This window comes from Triturus cristatus, chromosome 10, assembly GCF_964204655.1.
Source record: "Triturus cristatus chromosome 10, aTriCri1.1, whole genome shotgun sequence".
Taxonomy (NCBI): Eukaryota; Metazoa; Chordata; class Amphibia; order Caudata; family Salamandridae; genus Triturus; species Triturus cristatus.
Genome location: NC_140593.1, coordinates 224,459,895 through 224,484,696, shown reverse-complemented (window position 1 = coordinate 224,484,696; position 24,802 = coordinate 224,459,895). Strand labels below are relative to the sequence as shown.

Here is a 24,802-nt window from a genome sequence, read left to right as displayed (position 1 = left end):
GAGGAGAAAAGCTTGCCAACTTTATCTAGACATACATTGACATTAGCTGAAACCGAACCATTAATGGAAGAGGTAAACCAGATGCCCAGATATTTAATTTTGGAAGCATTCAAATGAAATCCTGTGGCATTGAAAGAATGAATAAAGGTAAGATTATTAAGGGGAATCATTTTGGTTTTGTCAGAATTAATCCTGTATCCCAAAACCGAGGAAAATGTAGCAATTTCCTGAAGAAGAGCCGGAATGGACTGCTCAGGTGAGGAGATGAAAAGAAGTATGTTGTCAGCATAAGTGGAAAGTTTTAGATGATCAGTTCCATACTGTAATCCACTAATGTCAGCATTATTTCTAATACGGGATAAGAAGGGTTCCAAAACTAATATAAATAATAAACAGAGGGCCAACGGAAAATAACTAGAAATTTTCCCATTAACTAAAACAGAAGCCATGGGACATTGATAGAGTAAGGAAATGTACGAGATAAAGTGAGGACCTAACCCATGCCATGCTGGAGATTTGAGCATGATGGCCCAATTGATTCGATCAAATGCTTTCTCAGCATCAATAGAGGTAGCTGCTAGAGGGTGCGAAAGAGAAGAAGCCTTGTTTGAAGCATTAGAGAATAATCAAGAATTATCTGAGGTAATTCTTCCTTTAATGAACCCTGAGTGTTCCTTCCCAATCATTAAAGGAAGGAGGGGATCGAGACGTAAAACAAGTAATTTGGCAAACATTTTATAATCGACATTGGCTAATGAAATAGGCCTGTAATGTTTAAAGAGAGTTGGGTCTTTCCCATCTTTATGAATCAGACAGAGTGTAGCCTCTATGAACGAACGCCCAATAGACCCAGATGCAGAGAAAAATTGGTAAAGATGTAACAACATAGGAAGAAGAAGATTAGAAAAATGGAGAAAGAATTCACCATTGAATCTGTCTGGACCAGGGATTTTTTTTTAACAGATTGAAGAGCCTGAAGGATCTAAGATATAGAAATGTCAGCCTCCAAGGAGGAAAGATCTCTATGCGTATCAAGGGAGTTCTTAGCGTTTTGTAAATAAGTCTCTATCAGAGAGGGCGGGTGGAGATTTAGGGGTGTAGAGTGTTTGGTAATACTTAACAAATTCTGCCAGAATTTCAGAGTCCTTAAAAACAGGAAGACCTTCATAATTTTTTACAGAATCTAAAATATGGGTCTGTTTATGGATTTTCAAATAATTAGCTAGGAGCTTACCCATTTTATTACAGCGGGCGCTACTTCAAAGTAGAATTGAAGAGGCATTATCTGTGGAAATTTCGTTAAATTTGAATTTTTCATGAACAAGTTCAATTAGCTGGAGAAGAAGAAGAAGAATATTGATGTTCCAATTGTTTGATATCAAGTACAAGGGATTGATGTTGTTTAAGAAGAGATCTCTTTCTCCGAGAAACAAAGTCAATGATATGACCTCGAGCAGAATCATTGAACGTGTCCCAAAGTAATTGTGGAGAAATAGTAGGATCTGAGTGAACCTCAAAAAATTCCTCTGAAAAAGTTAAAAAAGAAGATGTGAAGTCAGGGTTGAGCAAGAGAGAATTATTGAATGTTAATCTATTGGATTTGGAATGTACCGGGAGAAGATTGATGTCAGTAAGTCAGGTGCCTGGTCAGAGATTACAGTTGGTTCAAAAGAAGAAGCAATACAATTTTGGGAAAGTAATCTAGAAAGAAAGATATGATCTAGTCTAGAAAAAGAAGCATGAAGAGGTAAGAAGAAAGAAAATTCTTTATTAAAGTGATTGCAGTTTCTCCATGAGTCCACTAGAAGGCATTGGGATATAAAGGATAGGAATTGTTTGTGCATTTTGTGGGGAATACATTTAACTGGGGATTGATGATACATAAAAGGGTCCATTACTTAATTACAATTGCCACCCAAGATAAAAAAATCATCAACATATTGAGTAAAGTTTTTGGAAATATTGGGGCAAAAGGAATTGTCAGCTTGGATAGGGTCATAAATATTACAAATAGTTAAGGGAACATCGTTAACAATTAATTTTACAAAAAGCCATCTGCCTTCAGGATCCACGTCTTGAGAAACAGTTACCAATTTTAATGTCTTGTGGCAAAGAAGAATAACACAATTCTTCTTATTTAAACAGAATCCACCCAACCTTGTTTAAATTTCAAGGCCTCTGGTTCAGAAAGGTGAGTTTCTTGAGGAAGAACGAGGTCAGGGGAATATTTGGCTAAATGAGATCAAATTATCTGCCTCTTTATAGGATTAATTACTCCTTTAACATTTCAAGAAACAACTCTGAATAGAGCAACAAGTGTAAATATATAAACAGCATCGGTCTTGTAGGACAAAAAGGTATAGCAAACATGAAAATATCAAAAAAGATACCTGGAAGAAAACGGAGAAAAACCAGGGTTGAGGGAAGAAGAGTGAGGGAGAAAAAAGAGAAGATCATAGAAAGAGAGATCTTTCAACAATGACGACTGCAAACACCTATCTGATGAAGATGAACAATTGTGGGAGAGTCGATAACAGCACCGGGCAAGATGGCACAGCAAGGGAGACGTGTCGACAGACGACCCGAACATAACAAGGTAAATAACTAGGATAAAGAACATCGAGGAACCTGAAAAGAAAAAGAAGGTTAGTCAGTCATCGCAAAGCACACTTTGGTCATAAGAGAAACATAAAGAGTGAGCCTGTTAATAAATAAGAGAAACAACATCCAAAAAACTAGGATACTATGCAAGAGGGGGTCCCTCCAACACAAAAATCATTTATTATGATGAAGAGGCTGAAGTCTCCATAGAGCTGGAAGAAAGTAAATGAAGAAATTGTTGCAGTTCTGCATGAGCAGGAGCAGTGAAGGAGGAAGTTTTATTCTGGAATGTTACTTTAAAGAGGCAAAGATGATAAAAACCAAAGCGGGCTCCCAAAGAGCGTAGTTATGGACGAAGATCTAGGAACTCCTTCCATCTGGCAGCTGTAGCTCTTGAGACATCCTGTGAAATAAAGATTTTACAACCTTGCCATAAAAGTTGCTTTTTAGCCTTCGCTGCATTGAGAACTTTTATTAGATCAGTAAACTCCAGAAAAACATGATGACGCCTCTGGGTTTGGATGACGAGGAGGGTGAGATAGGGCAAGGACCTAGACGATGAGCTCTCTGAATATTCACGTGTGTCCAGGAAGGTAAGTCCTCCAGCTGAAGCAAAAAAGAAGTGAAAAAGGATACGGTGTCCATGTCCTCCAATTCTTCCTGAAGACCATAAAGGCGGTGGTAGGCTTTCTATTTCTATTTTCCAAGTCTTCAGAATGAGCCTTTAATACCACCACCTCCTTCTCCATTACTGCAATTTCCAAAGATTCATCATGCACATCACTGACACGTTGTTCTAAAACCGCGACTGGATCCCATTTGAGACCAGTTGTCGCCCAGATGCTGGATGCGCACCTATTGGTTTCCTCCACAAAAGGATGGAGTGCTCGAATTTCTTCAAGAACCAGGTCAAGAGAAATAGGAGAAGAGGATTTCTGAGGAAATGGGGGTCCTGCTTAATCAATCAATCAATCAATCAATCAATCAATCAATCAGGGGATTGTTAGCGCGCTACTCACCCGTGAGGGTCTCAAGGCGCTGAGGGGGGGGGGCGCATGTCTGATTAGCCGAAGAGCAAGGTCTTGAGGGTTTTCCTGAAGGTTTTCAGGGAGGGGGCATGTCTGATGTCTGCCGGTAGCTCGTTCCAGGTCTTGGCTGCGATGTGAGAGAAGGATCTTCTGCCTGCTCTGGCTCTGTGGATGCGCGGGGTTTCGGCCAGTGCGAGGTTGGTAGATCGGAGGTTTCATTTGAGTACGTGGAAGTTGATTCTGTCGTTGAGGTATTTTGGCCTGTTGTTGTGTAGGTATTTGTAGGCCTGAGTGAGGATTTTGAAGGTGACTCTTTTCTCCACGGGAAGCCAGTGGAGTCTTTGTAGGTGTTGGCTGATGTGTTTGTGCCTAGGACGAGTCTAGCAGTGGTGTTCTGTATTGTCTGGAGTTTGCAGAGTAGGGATTTGTTGATGTCGGCATAGAGGGCATTTCCATAGTCCAGTCTGCTGGTGATGAGTGCCTGGGTGACTGTCTTTCTTGACTCAGGGGGGATCCATTTGAAGGTCTTGCGGAGGATGTGGAGTGTGTTGAAGCAGCTAGAGGTGAAGGCGTTGACCTGTCGGTTCATGGTGAGTGATGAATCGAGTACGATGCCAAGGTCTTTTGCATGGTCTGAGAGGGTGGGTGGGCTTCAAAGGCGGTCGGCCACCAAGTATTGCCCCATGCAGAGGGGGTGGTTCCGAGAACAAGGACTTCTGTCTTCTCGGCGTTGAGCTTCAGACAGCTGTTGGTCATCCAGACTGCGATGTCTTCCATTCCTTTCTGGAAGTTGAGTTTGGCATTGGTAGGGTCTTTGGTGAGGGAGAGGATGAGCTGGGTGTCGATGTTGAGGCTGTGTTTTCGGACGATGGCAACAACGGGGGCCATGTAGATATTGAAGAGGGTCGGGCTCAGAGACGACCCCTGTGGGACTCTGCAGGTGATTTTCATGGGATCAGAGAGGAAAGGTGGCAGTCTGATCCTTTGGCTTCTTCCGGTGAGGAATGATCGGATCCAGTCCAGAGCTGTTTCTTGTATGCCAGCGCCGTATAGTCTGGCGACTTGTGTGTGGTGAGAGACAGTGTTGAAGGCCGCTGACAGGTCCAGTAGGATGAGTGCTGCGGAGTGGCCTTGGTCCAGGAGGGTGCGGATGCCGTCTGTGGTGGCAAGTAGGGCAGTCTCGGTGCTGTGGTTGCTTCAGAATCCGGATTGGGACAGGTTGAGGACGGCGTTCTCTTTGATAAATCGTGTCAATTCCATGTTGACTGTTATCTCTGTAACTTTGGCTGCAAAGGGGAGGAGCGAGATGGGCCGGTAGTTCTTGAGTTCGGTGGGGTCCGCTGTGGGCTTCTTGAGCAGGGGTCTGACTTCTGCACGTTTCCAGTCGTCTGGGAAGGTGCCTGTTTTGAAGGTAGTGTTAATGGTGTTGTAGTTCGGGTGCGATGGTAGATGTGAGGAGGGCAGGGATCAGTGGGGGCCCCCGAGTGGATGCCTTTCATGTTCCAGGCAGTGTCTTCGTCATCGCATTACTCTCTTGTGAATAGATGAGGACGCTATTGAACAATCTTAGTTGATGAAGAGGATAGGATGACATGTTGGTTGTAGGTGGAGTGCCCCTCAAGGGACAGTTGGCAGATTTTAAGAACGAGGATAATTTCTGTGAGGAGGAGGTAACATGAAGAGGAGACGCCTTAAGTGTCTTCAATCTGCCCATACAGCAAGCGAGGAGATGCGTTCCAAAAATAGAAAGAAAAAACTGGTCGAATACGAACAGACCTCTGTCTCCAATATCAGACAAAAATGCAGAGTGTCGCAGAAGAATAAAACAATAAAATAAAGAAAATTAGCAAAGTTACCTCAGTATGATGAGCCTCATACGGGTTAAGTAGAGCATAGCAGGAAAGTCAAAGGAGTGCACAACATCATGAGATCCATAAGGCTAGCGGAACGAGATAATGTATTCCCACCGTCAATACAGCTAGAAGGCAGGAGAAAAAGAAAAATCACCTCAGACGGCGTTCCAAGGCAGCTAAAATGGTCGCCCTAATGAAGAAAAATAGAAAGGACCTAAAAAAGGTCACAAGAGTAACCAATATGCCATTGCAGCAGTCATGCAGGCTCACCCTGCCTTCCGACGATCAAAACATCCGTCTTCGCAGCAGACCGAGGGTTAAAAACAGCTCCAAATGGCTCCGGTCGTCTGCCAACATGAGGAACTCCTTAGGCGGCCATCTTGTCCGGCAGCCACGCGCGCTCTCCTTTGATAACCATCTTAACATTGTTCCAATGGGTGAAAACCAGGAGGGCCCAAAACATAGTTTAGCGATCACCCTTGGGTCTCACTGTGGAAATTCCTGTGGAATAAGGAGACCTTTAGTCAATTCTTCTTACACAGTGAGGTCTCCCTGTAACCAACCATGTTGATGCCTGCATGTCAAGTCTTTTTACCTTTACTAGTCACATCTGGCAGTCCATGTGGGTGTCTTCCTGTCAGTCAGAAAATGCACACATGATCCTTCACCCAGTGCCATTCTGTCAAGTACCAGCACATTTTATGTACATAGAAAAGGCACAGTCACGTGTTACAGCTAGTTCAGACTCCTAATGACAGTCTTTAATGTTGGGAAGTGGTATATTTTCATAATACCATAAATTGCATTACACTAGAGGGCGTCTATGGCTATGCTTGCTGCCCCTCTTCTCCAGAGGAGTTGTCACAACAATGTTACCTCTAATTATTTTCCTCTGTGTACACAGTGAAATGTTTGAGGGTGCTCTTTTTTCGCTGTGTGCACAACAGTGCATTGAGGATAGCCTTTATGGAACCATGCGAGCTACCACTCCTATTTGATGATTGCGAGATAGGCCAGTCACCATTCAACTTTTTGTTTTACATGATAAAATGGTGCCAAATTGTACATTTGAAAGCATATTTAATGACAAATCACCTAATAAGGCAAATAAAGACTGCCCTGAAAAAGAGCTTTTGAAATCATCCAAACTCTTCAATATTCTTCGAAGCATTGCTCCTCTGCAGCAGAATAGTATTTAATTGTAAGAAGCAACAACAACGTTTCCAGAATCGCTCTAGAATATGTTTGTGGGAATGTCACAAAATAAGATAATTGCAACAATATTGAGATTGGGAATCCATGAAAAAGAAGAATCATCACCCACTTTATATGTCATAAACGAACATCGATTGGTCCTTTTGCATTTGGTAAAAATGTTGATACTCCCTGGGTGTCTCGTTGTTTTGAGGGTGAGATGCAGGTGCTGCCTAAGGCGATTTTACAAAGGCTTTATACAGGGATGACTGACTTGTTAATGTTTGAAACTCACCCCAAATTGCATTGGATTGCGCTTATGAAGTATTGCCTCTGATACTATTACACAAATTGTCTATTGTCTGAATATACTTTACTCGAAGACCAGTACATTCATAATATGGAATCATAATTTGGATGCCGGTCATGTCTTTGTTTTGGAAAAAAGTATTCTAAAACATTTTTTGCAAAGAAATCTCCATCAGAATGTACATGGAAGACAAATATGTCCATCAGCATTACCATGCCACAGTATATGTCATTCTCGATTTCTGTGTGACTACTATGGTGGCCAGTTCATGTTTCTACAAGGAATGCACACAAATATGGATCTTGCACTGTGACAGAATGCACACCAGCAGTTAGTGTAACATAGAATGCATGAGCTTCAATTACTGTGCCTACAGATTTCAAAGCTTTCAGGCATCACTTATATATGCCTGACCCACAAATGAGTGTGCAGCAAAATACCTGTCTAGTACTTACAGTGCAATAATTTCCTACCTTCTTTCTCATTTCCTTTCTACTTCTATTTGTATCCCACTGTCTGTACTTGTTCTTTACATGCCATGATGACTCCCTTAACACATATCTCCCTCCACACATTCACTTTCCGTCTTCAGATTAATTTTATCAATCTCACACTCAATCTTTCACTTTTAATCTTGCTTTCATTCTGCCATGCACTCTCTCGTTCACGTATAAAATTCTTGCAATCTAACCCAGTCTTCTAACATCCACTCTCTGATTCACCTGTACTCTCTTGCCAACTCGATTTGTATATCAGACATTCTTTTATCTCCCTTGGTGTTAGAAATTGGGGTTCTGTTTGGCAGAGGTTTGCCCCCTGTCCAAGCAGGAACCACTATCCTAGTCAGGGTAGGTTACAACACAATGTAGATGAACCTGTGTTCACCCTCTGGTAACTTGGCACAGAGCCGTCAGGCTTACCTTAAGAGGCAATGCGTAAAGTATTTGTGCAACACTCCATACAACAACACAGTGAAAATAACACAAAAGGACTCCGCACATGTTAGAAAAATAGAATATGATTTTATAAATTAAACAAAACCAAAACGACAAAAATCCATCAGTTAGAAGTTGAGATATGAATTTTAAAGAATGAATGACAAAATAGCACTTATAAACAATAAGCGCTTAAGTGATTTATCTGGTTGCGCTAGACTGGGGTAAAGCGTTCAGGCCCACTGCAATGGAGCATGGGCCAGATACAGGAACTAATTTGGTCTCGCTGAACAAAAGTACCTTGATCTGGGCTGCGTCATCGCAGATGAGGATGCACGGTGCAGTGGCCAAGGTACATCAATTTTCTCCACGCAACTGCGACAATGCATCAGTTCTGATTGAGAGTACTGGTTCCAGATGAAACACCCAGCTGCTGCTCCCGTAGTAGGTGATGTGTCGAGGCCAAGGTCAATGCTTGGGTTCCAGGGACGATGCGCCTGGTTCCCTCCATACAATGACAAGGAAGCGCTGATTCTGGGAGATATTTGCTGGGTCCGCTACCCGCAACAATGAGGATGTGCTGGTTTCAGCTCATGCGAAGGTGAAAATTAGCCGGTTCCTATGAGGATGACTGGGTTCTGGATGAAGATGCACATTAGGCCTCATTTTTAGGTACCACAGCTATTGGTGAACTTATCAGATCGTCCATCAGAGGGATGCAAAAGGGCCCGCCATCCTACTCCTTTACACCTCTTTAGCCAGTTTTACCTGTATGATTCACTTTCTTCCTTGACATGATTTTGGGTTGTATGTCCACTCCCCTTCCTTGGACCTGTATAAGGGATCATAAAACCCTTGGAAAAAACCCTTCCCCAAATACAAAGCTCAGTCTGGTACAACCACAGCCATTGTTGCAGTACACCCACTTTAACTGGTGCAACTAGCTTCTCCAGACACCCCTTGCTGTCACCCCTGCCTCTGCTCCCTTTCTGACCCCTGCAATATTAGTTGTCTGCTGTTACTTTTTGACATTTATGTCTGAGCTTGTATGGCAGCCAGTAACATTCTTTCTTATTATAATTCAAGCAGGTGTCCACCCTCCCTGTTCCCTCTGCCCGCACCCTTCCAGGAAAATGTTCCATGGGAAGAACCAATCTGCTCACCAAATGCATTGTCGTCAATGGTCTGGTTGGCACCATAAATAGCAACCATAACTCATTTTCTAATTCTACCCATGCCTTGGAGGGGTTCACTCTCCTCTGGGACTCTAGGAAATTGGAGTATTAGTTGAGGGGGAGGTGAGACACCTCAAGTGAAAACCTCGAACCTTGTTAAGGTGATCCACTTAATTCACTAAATAAACCTGTGTTTATTCCTCTACTAGCTTGGTACAAAGAACTCAGGCTTAACTTAGAGTCACTGTGTAAAGTATTTTTGAAGTACTCAAGCAGTGCTAAATTGAAAACACAACACAAGCAAAATAAAGCAAATTTACGGAGTAAAAAACTGTGGTTTTCAGGAGTGGTAGAAATGTACATTACCATAAACTGGAAGTATTGGCTAAGTCGACAAACGCATCAAATGCAGCATTCTGTATTGCGGTGTTAAAGTTTTGCAAGGCTCACTTTAAACGTCCACGATCTGCCAATAGACCCCTTGGGGAGAGCATGTGATCTACAAATGTATCTGTTACTTTACCAATAGGCATGTCTGTCAAGAAGTGTTTACAATGTAGCATTAAGAACTTGATTATGAGTGTCATTCGAATTGCAATTATTCTGGTGATAGGAGGTACCAGTCCAATTTGAATTACAGGTTTCACTCTTGGACTCTGGTTGCTGAAAGAATCCTAAAGTCTCTTGCTGAAACTACAGAAGAAAGTGAGAAATTATCAGCAAATCAGATCCAGAATTACCTACTCCCCCGGTAAATCCTAATTTTCCAGTAGAACCTCAGTGTTCCACTTGTATTTCTTGGTAGTTTTGCACCCCCAGAGTTACTGGTACTCTCGGTGTTGGTAATACGGGAGGGTGTAAAACATGAGAAATGCCTCAGGTAGACGATCCACCTGCATCGAACTAACTGCAGACAAAGCAGTAGAATTACTTGAGGCTGTGGCTGTGCCTGGGGAGGTTGCTATATACATGGGAGGAGGTGTGAACCTGTAAGTTTGTGAAAGGCATTGACGGCTAAGGGTAAATATTGGAGGCCAAACAAAGCATTAAAGGGCGGAGCTGCACCTGGAGTTGTTGGTACATTCTTTATATTGTTTATTGTATCATTCAAACTCAGTAGTTTTGCCCTTATTGAATTCATAGGACACCATATTCAGCTTTTCATAAAAACCTGAATTAAATATTTTCATATTGTAATAGTTACTTTAATTCCTCAATTTGTAAATCAAATGCTGGAATGGACACTGGAGAGCAATGTTGCTCAATGCCTGATGATATCAGGGTCTCCAAAGCTGGTTGTGGAGGTCCAGATCCATGCCAGATTTTTAAGGTAACTACATTTATATAAATGGGGATATGCTAAAAATCTGGCATAGATCCAACGCACCAGGACTGACTTTGGAGAACCATTATCATTTTTTATTCTAATCTATAAATGTTAACGTCTTTGAAATAGGAATTGGCAGCTATGAGTAAGTGATGACAGTGACCCTGACTTGGGAGCATCATAGTTAAAAAATTGTTGCACCAGTATTGCTTAATTTCACTTATATCTACCTGTAATCAGGGGCGGTTCCTCGATTAGAGTGGGGGAGCTTCGCTCCACAAGGCCCAGAGCTGATAAGTAAAATTGTAATAAAGTTTATTTATTACTATTTTATTTTTCAATGACCCGTCCTGAACTGCGTTTCAGGATGGGCCCAGGGCCAGTGCTGCGGAGTGGCAGCAGGGAGCAGTGTGCTGAAGTTTGAAATGCGCGTGTCTCTTCGGCCGGCGGTCTTGCAATGACCCACCAGAAATGTGCATTTTAAACCTCTCTAACCCAGCTATCTTAGACAGCTGGGGTAGAGAAAGTGCAGGCCTCCAGTGCTCTTGACGGTGCTGCGCGAGGCCACTACTTCCAATCCTGGCACTTCTGTAATGCGGGTTAACAGCATGAGAGCAGTGCCAGGATTGGTTAGGGGAGCTGGCTGGGTCCAACATTGGAGCCTTCCTTGAGGACAAAAGCAGAGAGTGAGGAAGAATTCGCACAGCAAGTCAGAAAGGTTAGTCTTTTTATTATGTTATTTTCATTTTGTGTCCCTGCCTCACCACCCTCGGTACATACCAGCCACCACTGCCTGTTATGTCATCGGGGCCAAAGCAGATGTGAATCATTTCTTCAACAATTGCATTTTGTGAATTGATGCACTTGTGTAACAGTTGCTTAACCTAAAAATAGGTCTTAATATTCAGATTGCTCAAAGAATTTGTTCTATAAAAAATATATATTTATACAATTTAAAACTGTAATGGGTTTACGAGTAGATTCAAACCATGTAGTATGAAATAGTGTGATTTTACATTATTGTACACATATTATTATTTTACGGGTTTGGGATGTGAATTTACATTGTATTATAAAGGGAAATAATTTGTGATGGTTTTAAAAGGCTATTGTATACTTTTTTTGAGCTACGGCATCTAGCTTCATATATAGACAACAATTTTCTTAGAGGTTTGACATGTGTGGTTTTACTGTGTTGAGAATGTCTGGTTTGCCATAAATACACAATTGACATGCAATTGTTTTAGGTATGTTTATGCAGCTTCTTTGTTGGGCAAATCTATCTCTGTCTTTGAAAAACTCTCCAACTGGTCCTTATCTAAAGTGAAGGTAAGTGATTTTAGATTTTCTCCTAGTGTTTGAAAGGTACATGCATATCTTTAAAAAGTATTAAATATTACTACTTTCTCACAGGAGCAAATCCAAGGTTTAGATTATGTATAAATCTAGTTATTCAATAACATCAAATATTTTTCTAATTCATTACTTCTTGGGAGTAGAGTTCTCAGTAGCAATATTTAACTTTGTGTGGCGATCAATAATTGTTTTCTCAGTTACTTGGTCTGTCTTTCCACACTTAGCACAAGCCTTTTATTATAGCAAAATTCAAGGAAAAATTAAATGCCATGAAACCACACTCCAGTTTCTGAGTTTGATGATGAGCTCCATTGTTGGAGAATTTGATACTGCTTCACACTGGAGTAATTTCAAATGAGATGTTAATATAGTGCCAAAAATCCAGACGCATCAAGATGCTGCTGGAATCAAGGAGCACCAGGGAATCATTCAAACAGACAAGTCTTTAAAATTGCCTGCTACTGGTCGTATCTAGCCAGTAGGGACAACAGTTAACCTTTTCCCTAATTAAATAAAAGAGCAATGTTCAAATTTGCTTACATCTTCCCACTTAATTTGGCTTGTATTTAAGGTAAAAGAATCAAACTTTAGGAGTTCATGTGATTAACAGTCCCTTGATTCAAACTGAAATGTAAAAGTCTCGGCCCTGGCTCCTTCAGTTTGGAACTCCCTTCCTATCCATATTTGGCAGACTTCCAAACTTGACAACTCCCAGGAAGCTCTCAAATCGTTCCTATTCTAGATAGTTATTTTCTTGGTGCCTTCAGGTGGTAGGGTGTGTCTCAGACATGGAATGATACGGCAGACAGGCAGTCATAGATGGATGGATGGATTTCTTTGCTTCTGACCCTGTACAGTGCCACACTGCGATTTGGCTAGTGTAAAGATGTAGGTCTCTAGGCCCACAGCCTAAGATTAAGGATGACACAGACACTCGATGTGAGGGTGTGTAACTCGCCCAAGACAAGTGCACTCGGCCCCTTTTATTGGCAGGTTCACATGACTGGCAACTCCTGTGATGGATGGGTGTGGGGTGGGTGTAAGTGCTGCCCCTTAGGACGGACTGTAATGCGATGTATCTAGCAGAACACTACATTCCTCCCAAAAAACAAACTAAAGGACAACAAGTACAAACTGTGAAACCAAAACAAAGTAGAGCTGACACCATTGAGTGTACAGGTTTCTAGATCAGTCAGCAGGACAGCATTGGTTGCTTGTATTGGTGAAGCTGGCTGCACACTAGGATCTTTGCTCACCTTCAAAGTTTAACCTGTGTGAGACAGGACATGAACCTGATTCAGAAAAGTTGAAAACCTTTTTGCACTAACTGGCTGGAGCCATGTCCATTGTGTGGAGTTCATCCATTCTGCTGATGCCCCAGATGGTTCGTGGTTCATGTGACCAGATCAAAATGGGTGTATCAGGAGGGTTGTTGGAGTTCATCTTGAAGCTTGACTGGTGGTGTTGCTTGACTCTTTCAGGACAGTCTTGTGACTGAAAAGACAATCAGCAACCTTTTGAAGTCTCCACTCTGAGCCCCTACTACCTCCTGAAATCCATTGGTGGAGCAGTGTCAAGTCCATCTCTTGGGCTTGTGGAGGCGCCATCGATGGGTTGCCATGGGACTGCGTGTGGTCTGAACTGGTGTTGCATGTGTGCCATGTCTGGCCTGCGACAAGACCGCACAGGAGCCACTGCCGAGTCCCTTGGCAATTGCATGGTACATGGGTCATGGTTAAGACATTCTCCCACTTGGGATCAGGATGCAGGCAGGGTAAGATGGTTGGCTGATTCTTCAGAGTGTCATTGGTGCTTCTTGCCTGTTGGTATAATAACAGTGTCATGTTCCACTCTGGTTGTTTGATGCTTCATGGGTGGAAGAGATAACACACTAGCAGGGACTGGTCTGATACAGTTGCCAGCTGTGTGGTGAACATGTTCAATAGGTGGCAATGCCTTGCTTTGATATTCGCAGGCATTCCTTTCGAGGCCGTTGACAACTTGGAGAGAATGTGGCTTGGTCTTTACATCCTTTCTTTGTTGCAGCATCTGCATTCTTCAGGGTGGATGCCCTGGGTAGCTGAGCGCCTGTTACTGTGTCTGAATGGTTACGCAGGGAATTTTGGGGCAGAGACTTGGTTGGTGCATGTTTTCGGCTTACTCTTGGTGCTCCCGCTGTGCTGTCGCCAGTTTGTCCTCGTTTCAGCTCGATTGCTTGTTTATGTGGATAGATGCACTCCGTTAGCAGCTCGAGTCCTCTTGTGCATGATAGCACGAATTGGGGCCAGAATTAAATAATATGATTCACCGTTTCAATTACCATCACTTAAAGGGTTAAGCCCCATTCCCGCGCTGGTCTCTTCACCTCTAGGTGATGGATCTTTACCACCATATTTTGATTCAAAGAGCTATTTTGGCATCACAAGCATATTTCAGATATAAGTCTAAGATTAGTCAATCATGAGAGTCTGAAAATGTATTAAAAGCTTTTTTCTCATTAAGAGATTAGTTATTGTCTTCTTTATTCTTTTTTTTTATTCATATTAGGCAATAGATCTTTAGTAAGTTTACAGAAATCTTATAAAAAGTTTTGGTTAGAATCAAATAACAAATAAGACACCAAACGTGTTCCATAAAGGAATAACATCCTATGCTAAAGGTTCAGACCAGAGTTTCAGAGTTAGTAGAGCCCATGAAGATCTCAAGTTCATAGGAAAAGAGTGGGATTAAAGGAGCATAAGGTTCAATGCCAATTTAAAGCTGCAAACTTTCCATCAAGAGTAGTTCATGAAACTCAGTCAAGTCTCAATAATTTGAGTAAGTGATTTCACAGTTGCAGTAGCAATATGTAAAAAAGAATGCCTCAAAATGAAGTAAGGATTAACAGAAGCAGCAGCAGCCACAACTGTCAATCTAGGACAAGAAGGTAGGTAGAAAGTATGGGAAAAAGAGCATTGAAACTAACTGGGAACGTGCACTAATATAAAATACATAAGTATATGTTGCAGACATTGTAGCAGGCTTCTGCCTTCTTGGACCAATCAAACGGCAGTTTTCCTCTGTAAGCAGGTTCAGCTCTTCCTTTCCCACGAAAACACATGCAGATCGCATAGCTTTATCACAAGTTAGCTACAGACATTCTTACATAGTTAAGTTTCGGAAACATAAGCCTCAGTTCCCATAGGCATTGATTGAAGGTTGGTCTTCTAAATTTTAAATGTTTCACTGCATACACAATTAACTATGCTAAAGAAGAGATACATTAATTTACTAAATACATGCATTTCATTATTACGAATAAGAAATATTGTTTTGAATGTGCAACTATCCTATTCAGGCACTACGGGAAATAGAATGAGAATCGGAAGTTAATCATTACAAACAATATGTTATTTAGTAGAATAATACATTTATTAAACCCAGAACATTCTGCAGTTATGCCGAACATCTTGAAGCATTTCACGTTAAGGTCAGAATTCTAAACTACATTTGTGCACAGTTCAGCAATATCAGGTTCACTTCTAGTTCAAAGAAGCTTGTTTCATAGTATTTCTATGGCCTAAACTCATAGCTATGACTGCCTATTGTAGTTGGCAGATTTTAAATGCGTGTCATTTCAGCTTTGAATTTTACGTTATTCACTGCAATATTTAACTGTTAATTGAAATAATTTACATTTTAATTAGTCAACCTTATCAAGCGTGAGTTTCTGGCCTGGCCATTCTTCATCTTCCGTCCTGGACTTGGTCATCATCAGGTTTCCCAGTGTCAATTCGCTTGTCACATTTGCACTTCCTTCGCTTCTTTCTCCATGGTTGTTCTGCATGCATCTTCCTTCCAATTATGCTGTTGAGACTTCTCTTTGCATGAGTCTCTTCTCGTTCTGGATGCAGTGACATGCATCTTCTTTGGGACCAGCCAACAGGGCCTCTCAGTAGTCGATTGTCTCAGTAGTTCAACCACTAACCTCAGGTGTTGGTGATGATGAGGGCAGTTGCTGTTCCAATTCTCCTAGTCTTCTTGGGAATTGTGTAGTACCTTGAGTGTTCTCTTTTTCGGGACCTACTTGGGGCTCCCTATTCCGAACTGTGGTTCTGCCTCCTCTTCTCTGGGTGGCACAGGACTGGACCCTTGTGGTTCTGTTTCCATCAGGCATAATGGAAGGGCCGCTGGGGTCTTTTGTCAATTCAAGATGTTGATCCACCCCACAAAGCCCTGCACAACCAAGGACCAGCATAAATCAACCACCTCCTGAACTTCCACCAACCGTCCAGGCACCTGCGTTTGGCCTCCCTTGCTCAGACCCCCTGCATCCACTGAAGCAACAGTGGAGGGCACACCTTCTCCTACCTCACTGCAAAGTCCGAAAACCACCTTTCCCATAACCTCCAGGCCTCTTCCTCTATGTTGAAATTTCAGAAAAAGACTCAAGACCTGTCTGTTCGTCTGTACCCTTCGCAGCTCCTGGATAGGCTCACGGGTGATTAGCTGTGCTTTATAAGTCCTGTTGATTTGATTTGATACTGGCTTTGCATGCTTCTGTCCACCTTCTAGTCCGGCCTTGCCTTCTTTGTGCTTCTTACTGCCTAGGGTCATGTCTACATGGCAGGTATGGGCAGTCAAAATAGTGGCTCAGGCTGTTGCATGGAGCCCAGGGTCGGAGAGCTCTCCTTAGTTTCACTGCTTGGCTCCTCTAATCCTCTCCTCACCTTGTTGTGGAAACAGACTCCTGTTTGCTTCCTCTCTGGATTGGTGTGGCATCATGCCTCATGTTCCCTCCTCATGGGCCTTCTTTGAGCTCCTGCTCCGTAGGCAGTCTTGCTTATGGCTAACCTTCTCTTGAATTGCACAATGCAAGTACCTTGAAGCCATTTCATCATCCTCATGGGGTTTATGCTTGGTTTGTGCTGTGCTTGGGAATATTCTGGGTCTACGGGCCTGGCAGTGCCCATACTTTCCCTCTACCACTCTGTGAGCTTTGTGCCTGGTGACTTGCTGTTGCTCCTGGTCTTTGTCTCTGTTGTGGTCAGCCTGCAGCCTCTAACCAGGCAGGCACACCTACCAGAGATGGGGCTCTCTTACATGGTTGATGCATTGGTGTAGTACCGCTACTCACCAGTGGGGTCAGCAACATGCCTAGTGGTTCCTACTGGTGGAAGGCTGCAGGTTGGAGGCAGTGGGTCCTTCCTTACTTGTGTGAGTGCGGAGTGGGTGGGTTTCTTCCCTGGTTCTCTTGTGGTTGTGAGCTAGTCCAATTGCACCCTCTAGCAGTGAGCTGTGGGTGTCACTCTGCCTTTGTTACTGAGCCCGGTCAGCTCAAGGACATTCTGTGTGGTGCAGAGAGCGGATCTTTGCCATGTGTATCTTCATGCACTGGGTTTACAGTGTACAGGTGCCCCTTGTGTTGAATTTCACCACACTGGCTCAAGCACCCAGCTGACCAGTAATATTACTGCCTGAGAAAGCGATTGCAGTAAGGTCCGCCAGCCTCTGTGCATGATGGGGATTCTCCTTCCTTGTTTGGCAAGGATGTGCCCCTTACTTGTCAGAAGAGTCATGGAGTAGGATTCCTGCAGGAAGTGAAAAAGTCTCCTCTCCTCCTTGCGGTGGTGGCAGGCAGCAACTAGGGGGCCACATAGTACTCTCTGCACCTGCCCATGCTTTTCCTCTGGTTCACACGTGGGGCATACCTCTCGCCCAGCTGACCGTGTGTTCCTCTTAGTCCTTTACGGCTCCTTTTTAGGTCGAGCCTAGCGGCAGCGCGCATGCAGTGCTCGCTCTGCGAGGCATGCTGTATTGGAGTATGCACTAGAAGCCCCACCCACTCTCCGCCTATATTTGTCATTGGCTTGTGTCATTGTCCTTCGTAAATGCTGGCTTCTGATTCATAAATAGGCTTCTCTGTCCCTCCTTGGTACCGCCTTGTCTTCATTTGTAACTTCCCATGAGAATTGGCCCTTTTACTTCTGTTGTTACATGGTACGTCTTCTTTAGTCTGGAAGCACTATTTTATTTAATGCCTTTCTCCTGCTGCAGGCACAACATGCTTTCCTTTGTGCCATGTGCGCTTTCACTTTTAAAGCAGCCCGGGATATTCACGGCCGCTTCTTTTCAATTAAATAGATCTCGTTAAACATGTTAGAGGCTTTACCTACGTGTTATTGGCATCTCTGTTTCAGTCTGTCCTTAGGTGAAGATGGGCATGCGTCGCTTAGAGGGTGGTGAAATGATTTAAACAAATCCGGTCTAGCCACAACCCGAAACTCCTGGCCCACTTGTCAAGGCCTTGAAGTGAAATTACGAATTACATAATTCTACTAATGCTACTTTTTATTGTAGCAGCAGTAACTTCTCAAAACTGATCACTAGGGACCTCTTGGGGTAGCATAGTGTTACTGCACCTAGACATGTAGTGCTCTCTAGGGGCCTCTAGGGGCAGCTTGCAGTACTGCACCTAGACATGCAGTGCTGTTGCCTTGCCCACTACAATGCTGGTTCCTGGCTCACTACGCAAGCATTTGCAATGCACTAGGTCTGGCATTGCTGAAAGTATGAGCTGTTGGCTTTGCATTATTATTTGCAACCTCAAACTATCATTAATGCGAGACCTATTGCATTGCAAATGCTTGTACTATTAGTAAAGCAAGCTCCCTCAAGTGGGCAGCCTCTTCTGTTGAGCTGTATTATTTCCAGCCTAGAGTCGTTTCTCCAGGTTCAGTGGGCCAAACTGTACTGGCAGACTTTGATTTCTTAACGCTGGGGACACTCTTCCGTGCCTCTCACAGTGCTGACTTCCTCCAGTGAGCGGCAGTGGTGGGACCCGATTCCACTGCAGAAATAGGTTTGGTCTGCTCCACTTCTTAGTGTTTGTCTGTGAAGCCTTGTTTTTTGACCCGAGTGAAGGATCGATGGACCACAAATCAACAGATATCAGACTCCTCTGATTTACTTCACCAATGTGCTGATAGGAGTGATTCATTGAAACTCTATCCAGTTGGGAGCTGTTGGATCTGGAGCAACTTACAGCTATATGTATTTTGGAAATGAAATAATTCTGCACAAGTGATCTTTAACAAACTAGAAATTCGAGCCTTGTTTGGACATTGTCCCTGCGTAAACACGATGTCTTCATCTACTGAACACTACATGATACTGTTCTAGATTTTACATCATTTCAATAAGACGGTATTTTACATGTTACCAGTAGTCCACTGGCCATTCTCATAATTTGTCCCCGTGTGTTTTTGTTATTTTTGTGGGTATCTGGAAAGGTCCTGAAGAAGGTGGCCATTCTATTCTTCTTATGCCACCGAAACGTGCGTCAACCGAATGTTCAGATCCTGGTGAACCTATATAACACACTTGGTCGTGGAGATTCTGCAATCTTTAGTCTCCCCTTTTCTCAGATGCGTCTCCATGTGAATGCTGTATGAGTCTGTAATATATGAGTCTTGTATTTTGTGGTTTTGGTATATGTAAATGTTTGTTTTTCAGGGGTTACTTGTTCAACAATGTATTGCATGTACTCCTGAATCTTTTGTGGAAGTACTGTTGATCTTTTAATATATAAAAATGTTTTAAAAATACGAGAAAAAAAGAAAATAAATGAATTTTCATTTGATACATATTTGAAAAATTTACAAAAAAGGCAAATAAATAATAACGATAAAGTCTATTTTGTTGGTTTTGTTAATATGATTATACTTTTGTCAAGCCCATGATGAACTTAGCTGTGTTGTGATAAATAAGAAATATAGGTCTTGGGGGCGCTTTTCACTGTATGCTTGTCCCGTCTCACAGCACCTTGACTCATTTCTTCACATGCCCAGGTGAGTAAGGACAGTGAGGGGGCAAAACACTCAGAACAGCGCTCCAGCACAACCAATGAGTGGCTTCATGGCAGCACTGCACCCAGACATCCTTTTTGCCTTCTGGGCCCCCCAGCATGCCACCACTCATCTCCGCCTCATTTGACTGCGCTGCCTGAGGAGTGGTTACTGTAGATGGATGGTAGCTGCAGCAGCAAAGTGGGGGTGGTGATAAACATCTCTTATCCTTCCCGGGCTAGAATAAAGTTCCTCGCCTTTACTCCTTCAGACCGCTTTTCTCTGAGGCCGTGCAGCAGGTGGGGTCAGACTCCCTGGTGCCAATGTAAAGATTTAGGGCTCTAAGCCCACATACTAAGATTAAGGATGGTATGGACACATGCGCACGGTCCCTTTTACTGGCAGGGTCACCTGACCGATGACACCTGTGATGGATTGGTGTGGGGTGGGTGTAATTTGCAGCCTCTTGGGAGGGACTGCTACGTGATGTGTCGAGCAAGACATGACAGCTAGGTTCGTACTGTGTAAATACCACATAAATATATACACTCATTACAAATATTGGGATATTGAGATGTTTGGTCTAGGTCCAATCTCCCCGCAGCTCCGCTGTGCCGTCTCTTGCCTCCAGACCCCGACCTCCTCCTTGGGAGGTTCGCGGCTGCTGCCCGCTCCTGCGCCTGCTGCCCACTCCAATTGGGACCAGACTGCCTGCAACCACGTAACCTTTCTCAGCCGGTATTTCCTTAATTATTCCCTGTTGTGCCACTGTTATTGTGCCCATCTGTGTCTTGCTCTAATTTCACCACTGTTTTTATTTTCTCGTGCCTGTCTGTTCCTTTCGCCTCTGCAGCCCCTCCCCCCCGGAATTCCCCCTGGAAATTTCCCCCTGGAATTCCCCCACTCCCACCTCCCAGCCTCTCCTCCCTCCCACCTTCCCTACTTAATGGCAGCTGCTGTGGGGTCACGCAGCAGATGTGCCAAAGGCCAGCCAAAGGCAAGCCCATCTGCGCCTGTCCGCGACACGACCACAGCCCGCGCCGGGAACCCTGGACCTCCCACTACCCATCGCTAAGACACCACCACCCTCCTCGCACTCAACCCTGGAAGACTAAGAGAATGCCAACAGGCCTCGCCGAACACGACCCACGGCCAGTTCTCCTGCCTCCACTGCCCCCAGACCCTCACCGTCACCCCGGCCTCCAACACACCCAACGCCAGCACCAGCGTCACCCTAAAATGCATCCTCAACGTACGCTCCGTAAACAAACACGCCATGGAAATCTGGAACCTACTTGACTCTCTCTCGCCCGACATCGCCCTCTTCACAGAGACCTGGACCAACGCATCCTCCGCCTCCGACATCAGCACCACCATCCCAGACGGATACAAGATCCAGAGGAAAGACAGCCATCGCCCACGAGAGCACACTCTGCCTCACCACCTCCAGCGAAACCTTCCCCTCCGCCAAACACCTGCACTTCCAGATCCAGACCACCCCCAAAGCCACACTCCAAGAAACCCTCGTCTACAGACCCCCGGCCCCCGAACACCCTTCGCCACCACCATCACCGACTTCATCGCACCCCGCGCCATCGCCTCAACAAACTCCATACTCATTGGGGACCTGAACTTCCACCTCGACAACCCCAGCGACCCCAACTCCACTATCCTTTGTGACAACCTCACCAGCATTGGACTTAAACAACTCATCAACACACCGATCCACAGAGCAGAACACACCCTCGACTCCATCTTTGGGCAGGAAACAGCAACCAATTCAGCCACACAACGCAGCTGCCATGGCACGACCACCACTGCATACACTTCGCCATCAACAAACCCAAGGCACCCAAACCAGCCCCACGCCCACCACGAAGGAACTGGACCAAGGTTACCGATGAGCAACTTAACTGTAACATTTCATAAAAATAAAAGATGACTCCTTGGTTGCTGCGTCCAGATGTAGGTTTATTCTTAGTAATCAAGAATTAATGTACAGGATACAAGCAAAGGTCCCAGTCAAGGTCCCACCGGGAGCAGCTGCCCTGCTGCTCAGCCTCAGATATAACTCACAATAGAATCAAACATGCACAAAAGGAACTCTAGGTGACATCACAGATACAGGCTGAGCAGCTTAGAACAAACACTAAAGAGAGGGAGGAAAAGCAGTATGTAGCACATCTACCCCCTTGACAGACATAAGAGCCAGATGATAGAACATACAGCACATACAAAGTAAACCCTCTTTGCAAAGTAAGTGGAAGAGGATAACACATCAAATGGTGAAAGTACGAAAGGCAGTACCGTCACCTGAAAATGAAGGAAAATAAAAATAAATAAATATGGTAAAGGCTCACAACATAATAAAATCCACAAGAATGGAAGTGGATGGATTCATCACAAGCAAACAAAAGAAACTGAACACTTCAAAAGATATAGGGCAATAAAGGTTCAGACACAAGAATTAATAAATGAAATATGAACTCCTCTAAAACATTAGAGCACTTACGTGGTTCATATCAATGAGCAACCTGCGGCTCGTAACTCCACTAATAAATTTGAAAACCTCTAAGCGATTGAGCACTTACACGGCTCTTCATAAAACCGAATCCCTCCAATAAATCCAAAAATTGAGAAGCACTAAGATTCCTCACATAAAACTGAGCACAACCAGGCTCTTCATAACAATGAGAACTATAGCAGCTCTCTGTATAACTGAACACCTCTATCTAATTAGAGCACCTAAGTGGTTCATCAGAAATAAGCACCAATGAAACTGAGCACACTACGGCTCTTTATCATCAAACAAGAAAAGAATGGAGCGCCTCAGAAAATGAGCACCGATGTGGCTCCGCAAAAGTATACATCTAATAAGTCCAAACACTGGAACAACTAATCTTCAGAAAATTCCAAATGGAAATGAACACCTCAAAAACAATTTGAGCACAAATGTGGTTCACCAAAACAAAATAATAAACTGAGCATCAACATATTCCATCACCTTTAAGTATAATCAGTGGAAATAAAAAAATATTGAGCACCCCAACAAACGTTGAGCACATAAGTGGCTCAATCCAATAATAACAAACTAATCCAGCACATCACTGAAGTCTAAATGCAATAACCGCCAAGGAATAACAATACAATTAATTTGCAACATATAGGTAAATGTAAAAGTAACAAAATAAAATAGGAAAAGCAGGATGTAACACAAACTCCACCCTCACCCGAGACAACCACACCTGGGCACCCGAAGCAAACGACACAGCCAGAGAACTCCACACCTGGATCTCCAACTGCGCAGACGAGCTCACCCCGCTACGCAAGTACGACAGACAACGCCCCAGGAAAGCCGCCTGCTTCACCACCGCTCTCCAAGAAGCCAGGCGCACCTGCAGACACCTGGAGAGGAACTGGAGAAACACCAGGACAATCGAAAACCACACCACCTACAAGGATGCCATGACTGACTACCACAACCAGATCAGAGCCACCAAGAGGAACTTCATCCACAACAAAATCCTGGCCAACTCCAAGAAACTTTTCAGTGTCATTCAAGAATTCACCAACCCACACAGCAAAGCCACAGACATCACCCAATCCCAAGACCTCTGCAACAAGCTTGGAACCTATTTTCACCTCAAGATCAAAAACCTCTACGACAACTTCATCGACCATCCACCAGTCGCCACAGATGGCCTACCGCCCCCCAGAAAAACCAGATAGCCCACCATCTCCAAATGGACACCGATCACGGCTGAAGACACCGCCTCAACCATGAAAGGCATCCACTTGGGGGCCCCCAACAACCCCTGCCCCCTCACATCTACCACAGAGCCGCAGCCGCCATCACACCCGAACTACAATGTACCATAAACACCACCTTCAAAAGAGGCACCTTCCCAGATGACTGGAAGCGTGCAAAAGTGAGACCCCTGCTCAGGAAGCCCACAGCTGACCCCACCCACCTCAAGAACTATCGGCCCATCTCGCTCCTCCCTTTTGCAACCAAAGTTGCAGAGAAAACAGTCAACAGGAAACTGACACGATTCATTGAAGAGAACGCTGTCCTCAACCCATCCCAATCCAGATTCCGAAGCAACCACAGCACAGAGACCGCCCTACTTGCTGCCACGGATGACCTTCCCACCCTCCTGGACCAAGGCCACTCTGCAGCCCTCATCCTACTCGACCTATCAGCGGCCTTCGACACCGTCTCCCACCGCACATTAGTCGCCAGACTACACGACGCAGGCATACAAGGAACAGCCCTGGACTGGATCCGATCATTCCTCACCGGAAGAAGCCAAAGGATCAGACTCCCACCCTTTCTCTCCGACCCCACGAAAATTACCTGCGGAGTCCCACAGCGTTCCTCCTTGAGCCCCACCCTCTTCAGCATCTACATGGCCCCCCTCGCTGCCATCGTCCGACAACACGGCCTCAACATCGTATCCTACGCTGACGACACCGAGCTCATCCTCTCCCTCACCAAAGACCCCACCACTGCCAAACTCAACTTCCAGAAAGAAATGCAAAATGTCGCAGTCTGGATGATCAACAGCTGCCTAAAGCTCAACGCCGAGAAGACAGAAGTCCTTGTCCTCGGTACCACCCCTTCTGCATGGGACAGCACCTGGTAGCTGACTGCCCTCAGAAGCCCACCTACCCCCTCAGACCACGGCAAGAACCTTGGCATCGTACTCGGCTCATCACTCACCATGAACCGACAGGTCAACGCTGACACCTCCAGCTGCTTCAAAACCCTCCGCAAGATCTTTAAGTGGATCCCCCCTGAGTCAAGGAAGACAGTCACCCATGCACTCATCACCGGCAGACTGGACTATGGAAATGCACTCTAGGCCGGCATCAACAAGTCCCTACTCCACAAACTCCAGACAATACAGAACACCGCCGCCAGATTCGTCCTCAGCATACCCTGACACGAACACATCAGCCAACACCTACAAAGTCTCCACTGGTTCCCCGTGGAGAAAAGAGTCACTTCCAAAATCCTCACTCACGCCTACAAATGCCTACACAACAACGTACCCAAATACCTCAACGACAGAATCAACTTCCATGTACTGCAAAAGAAATCTCCGATCTTCCAACCTCGTACTGGCCGAAACCCCGGGCATCCACAGAGCCAGAGCAGGTGGAAGATCCAACTCTCACATTGCAGCCAAGACCT

The 24,802-nt window shown here is 44.4% G+C and overlaps 1 protein-coding gene across 1 annotated transcript in view; it reads left to right on the top strand.

The window, feature by feature from the left end:
- LOC146789242 (serum paraoxonase/arylesterase 2-like) overlaps window positions 1-24,802 on the top strand; it is a 156,278-nt gene that overhangs the window by 84,195 nt on the left and 47,281 nt on the right. The window contains exon 7 of the mRNA XM_085630861.1: window positions 11,671-11,752. Coding sequence (XP_085486987.1) covers window positions 11,671-11,752 — 82 coding nt within the window. The remainder of the gene's footprint in view (window positions 1-11,670; window positions 11,753-24,802) is intronic.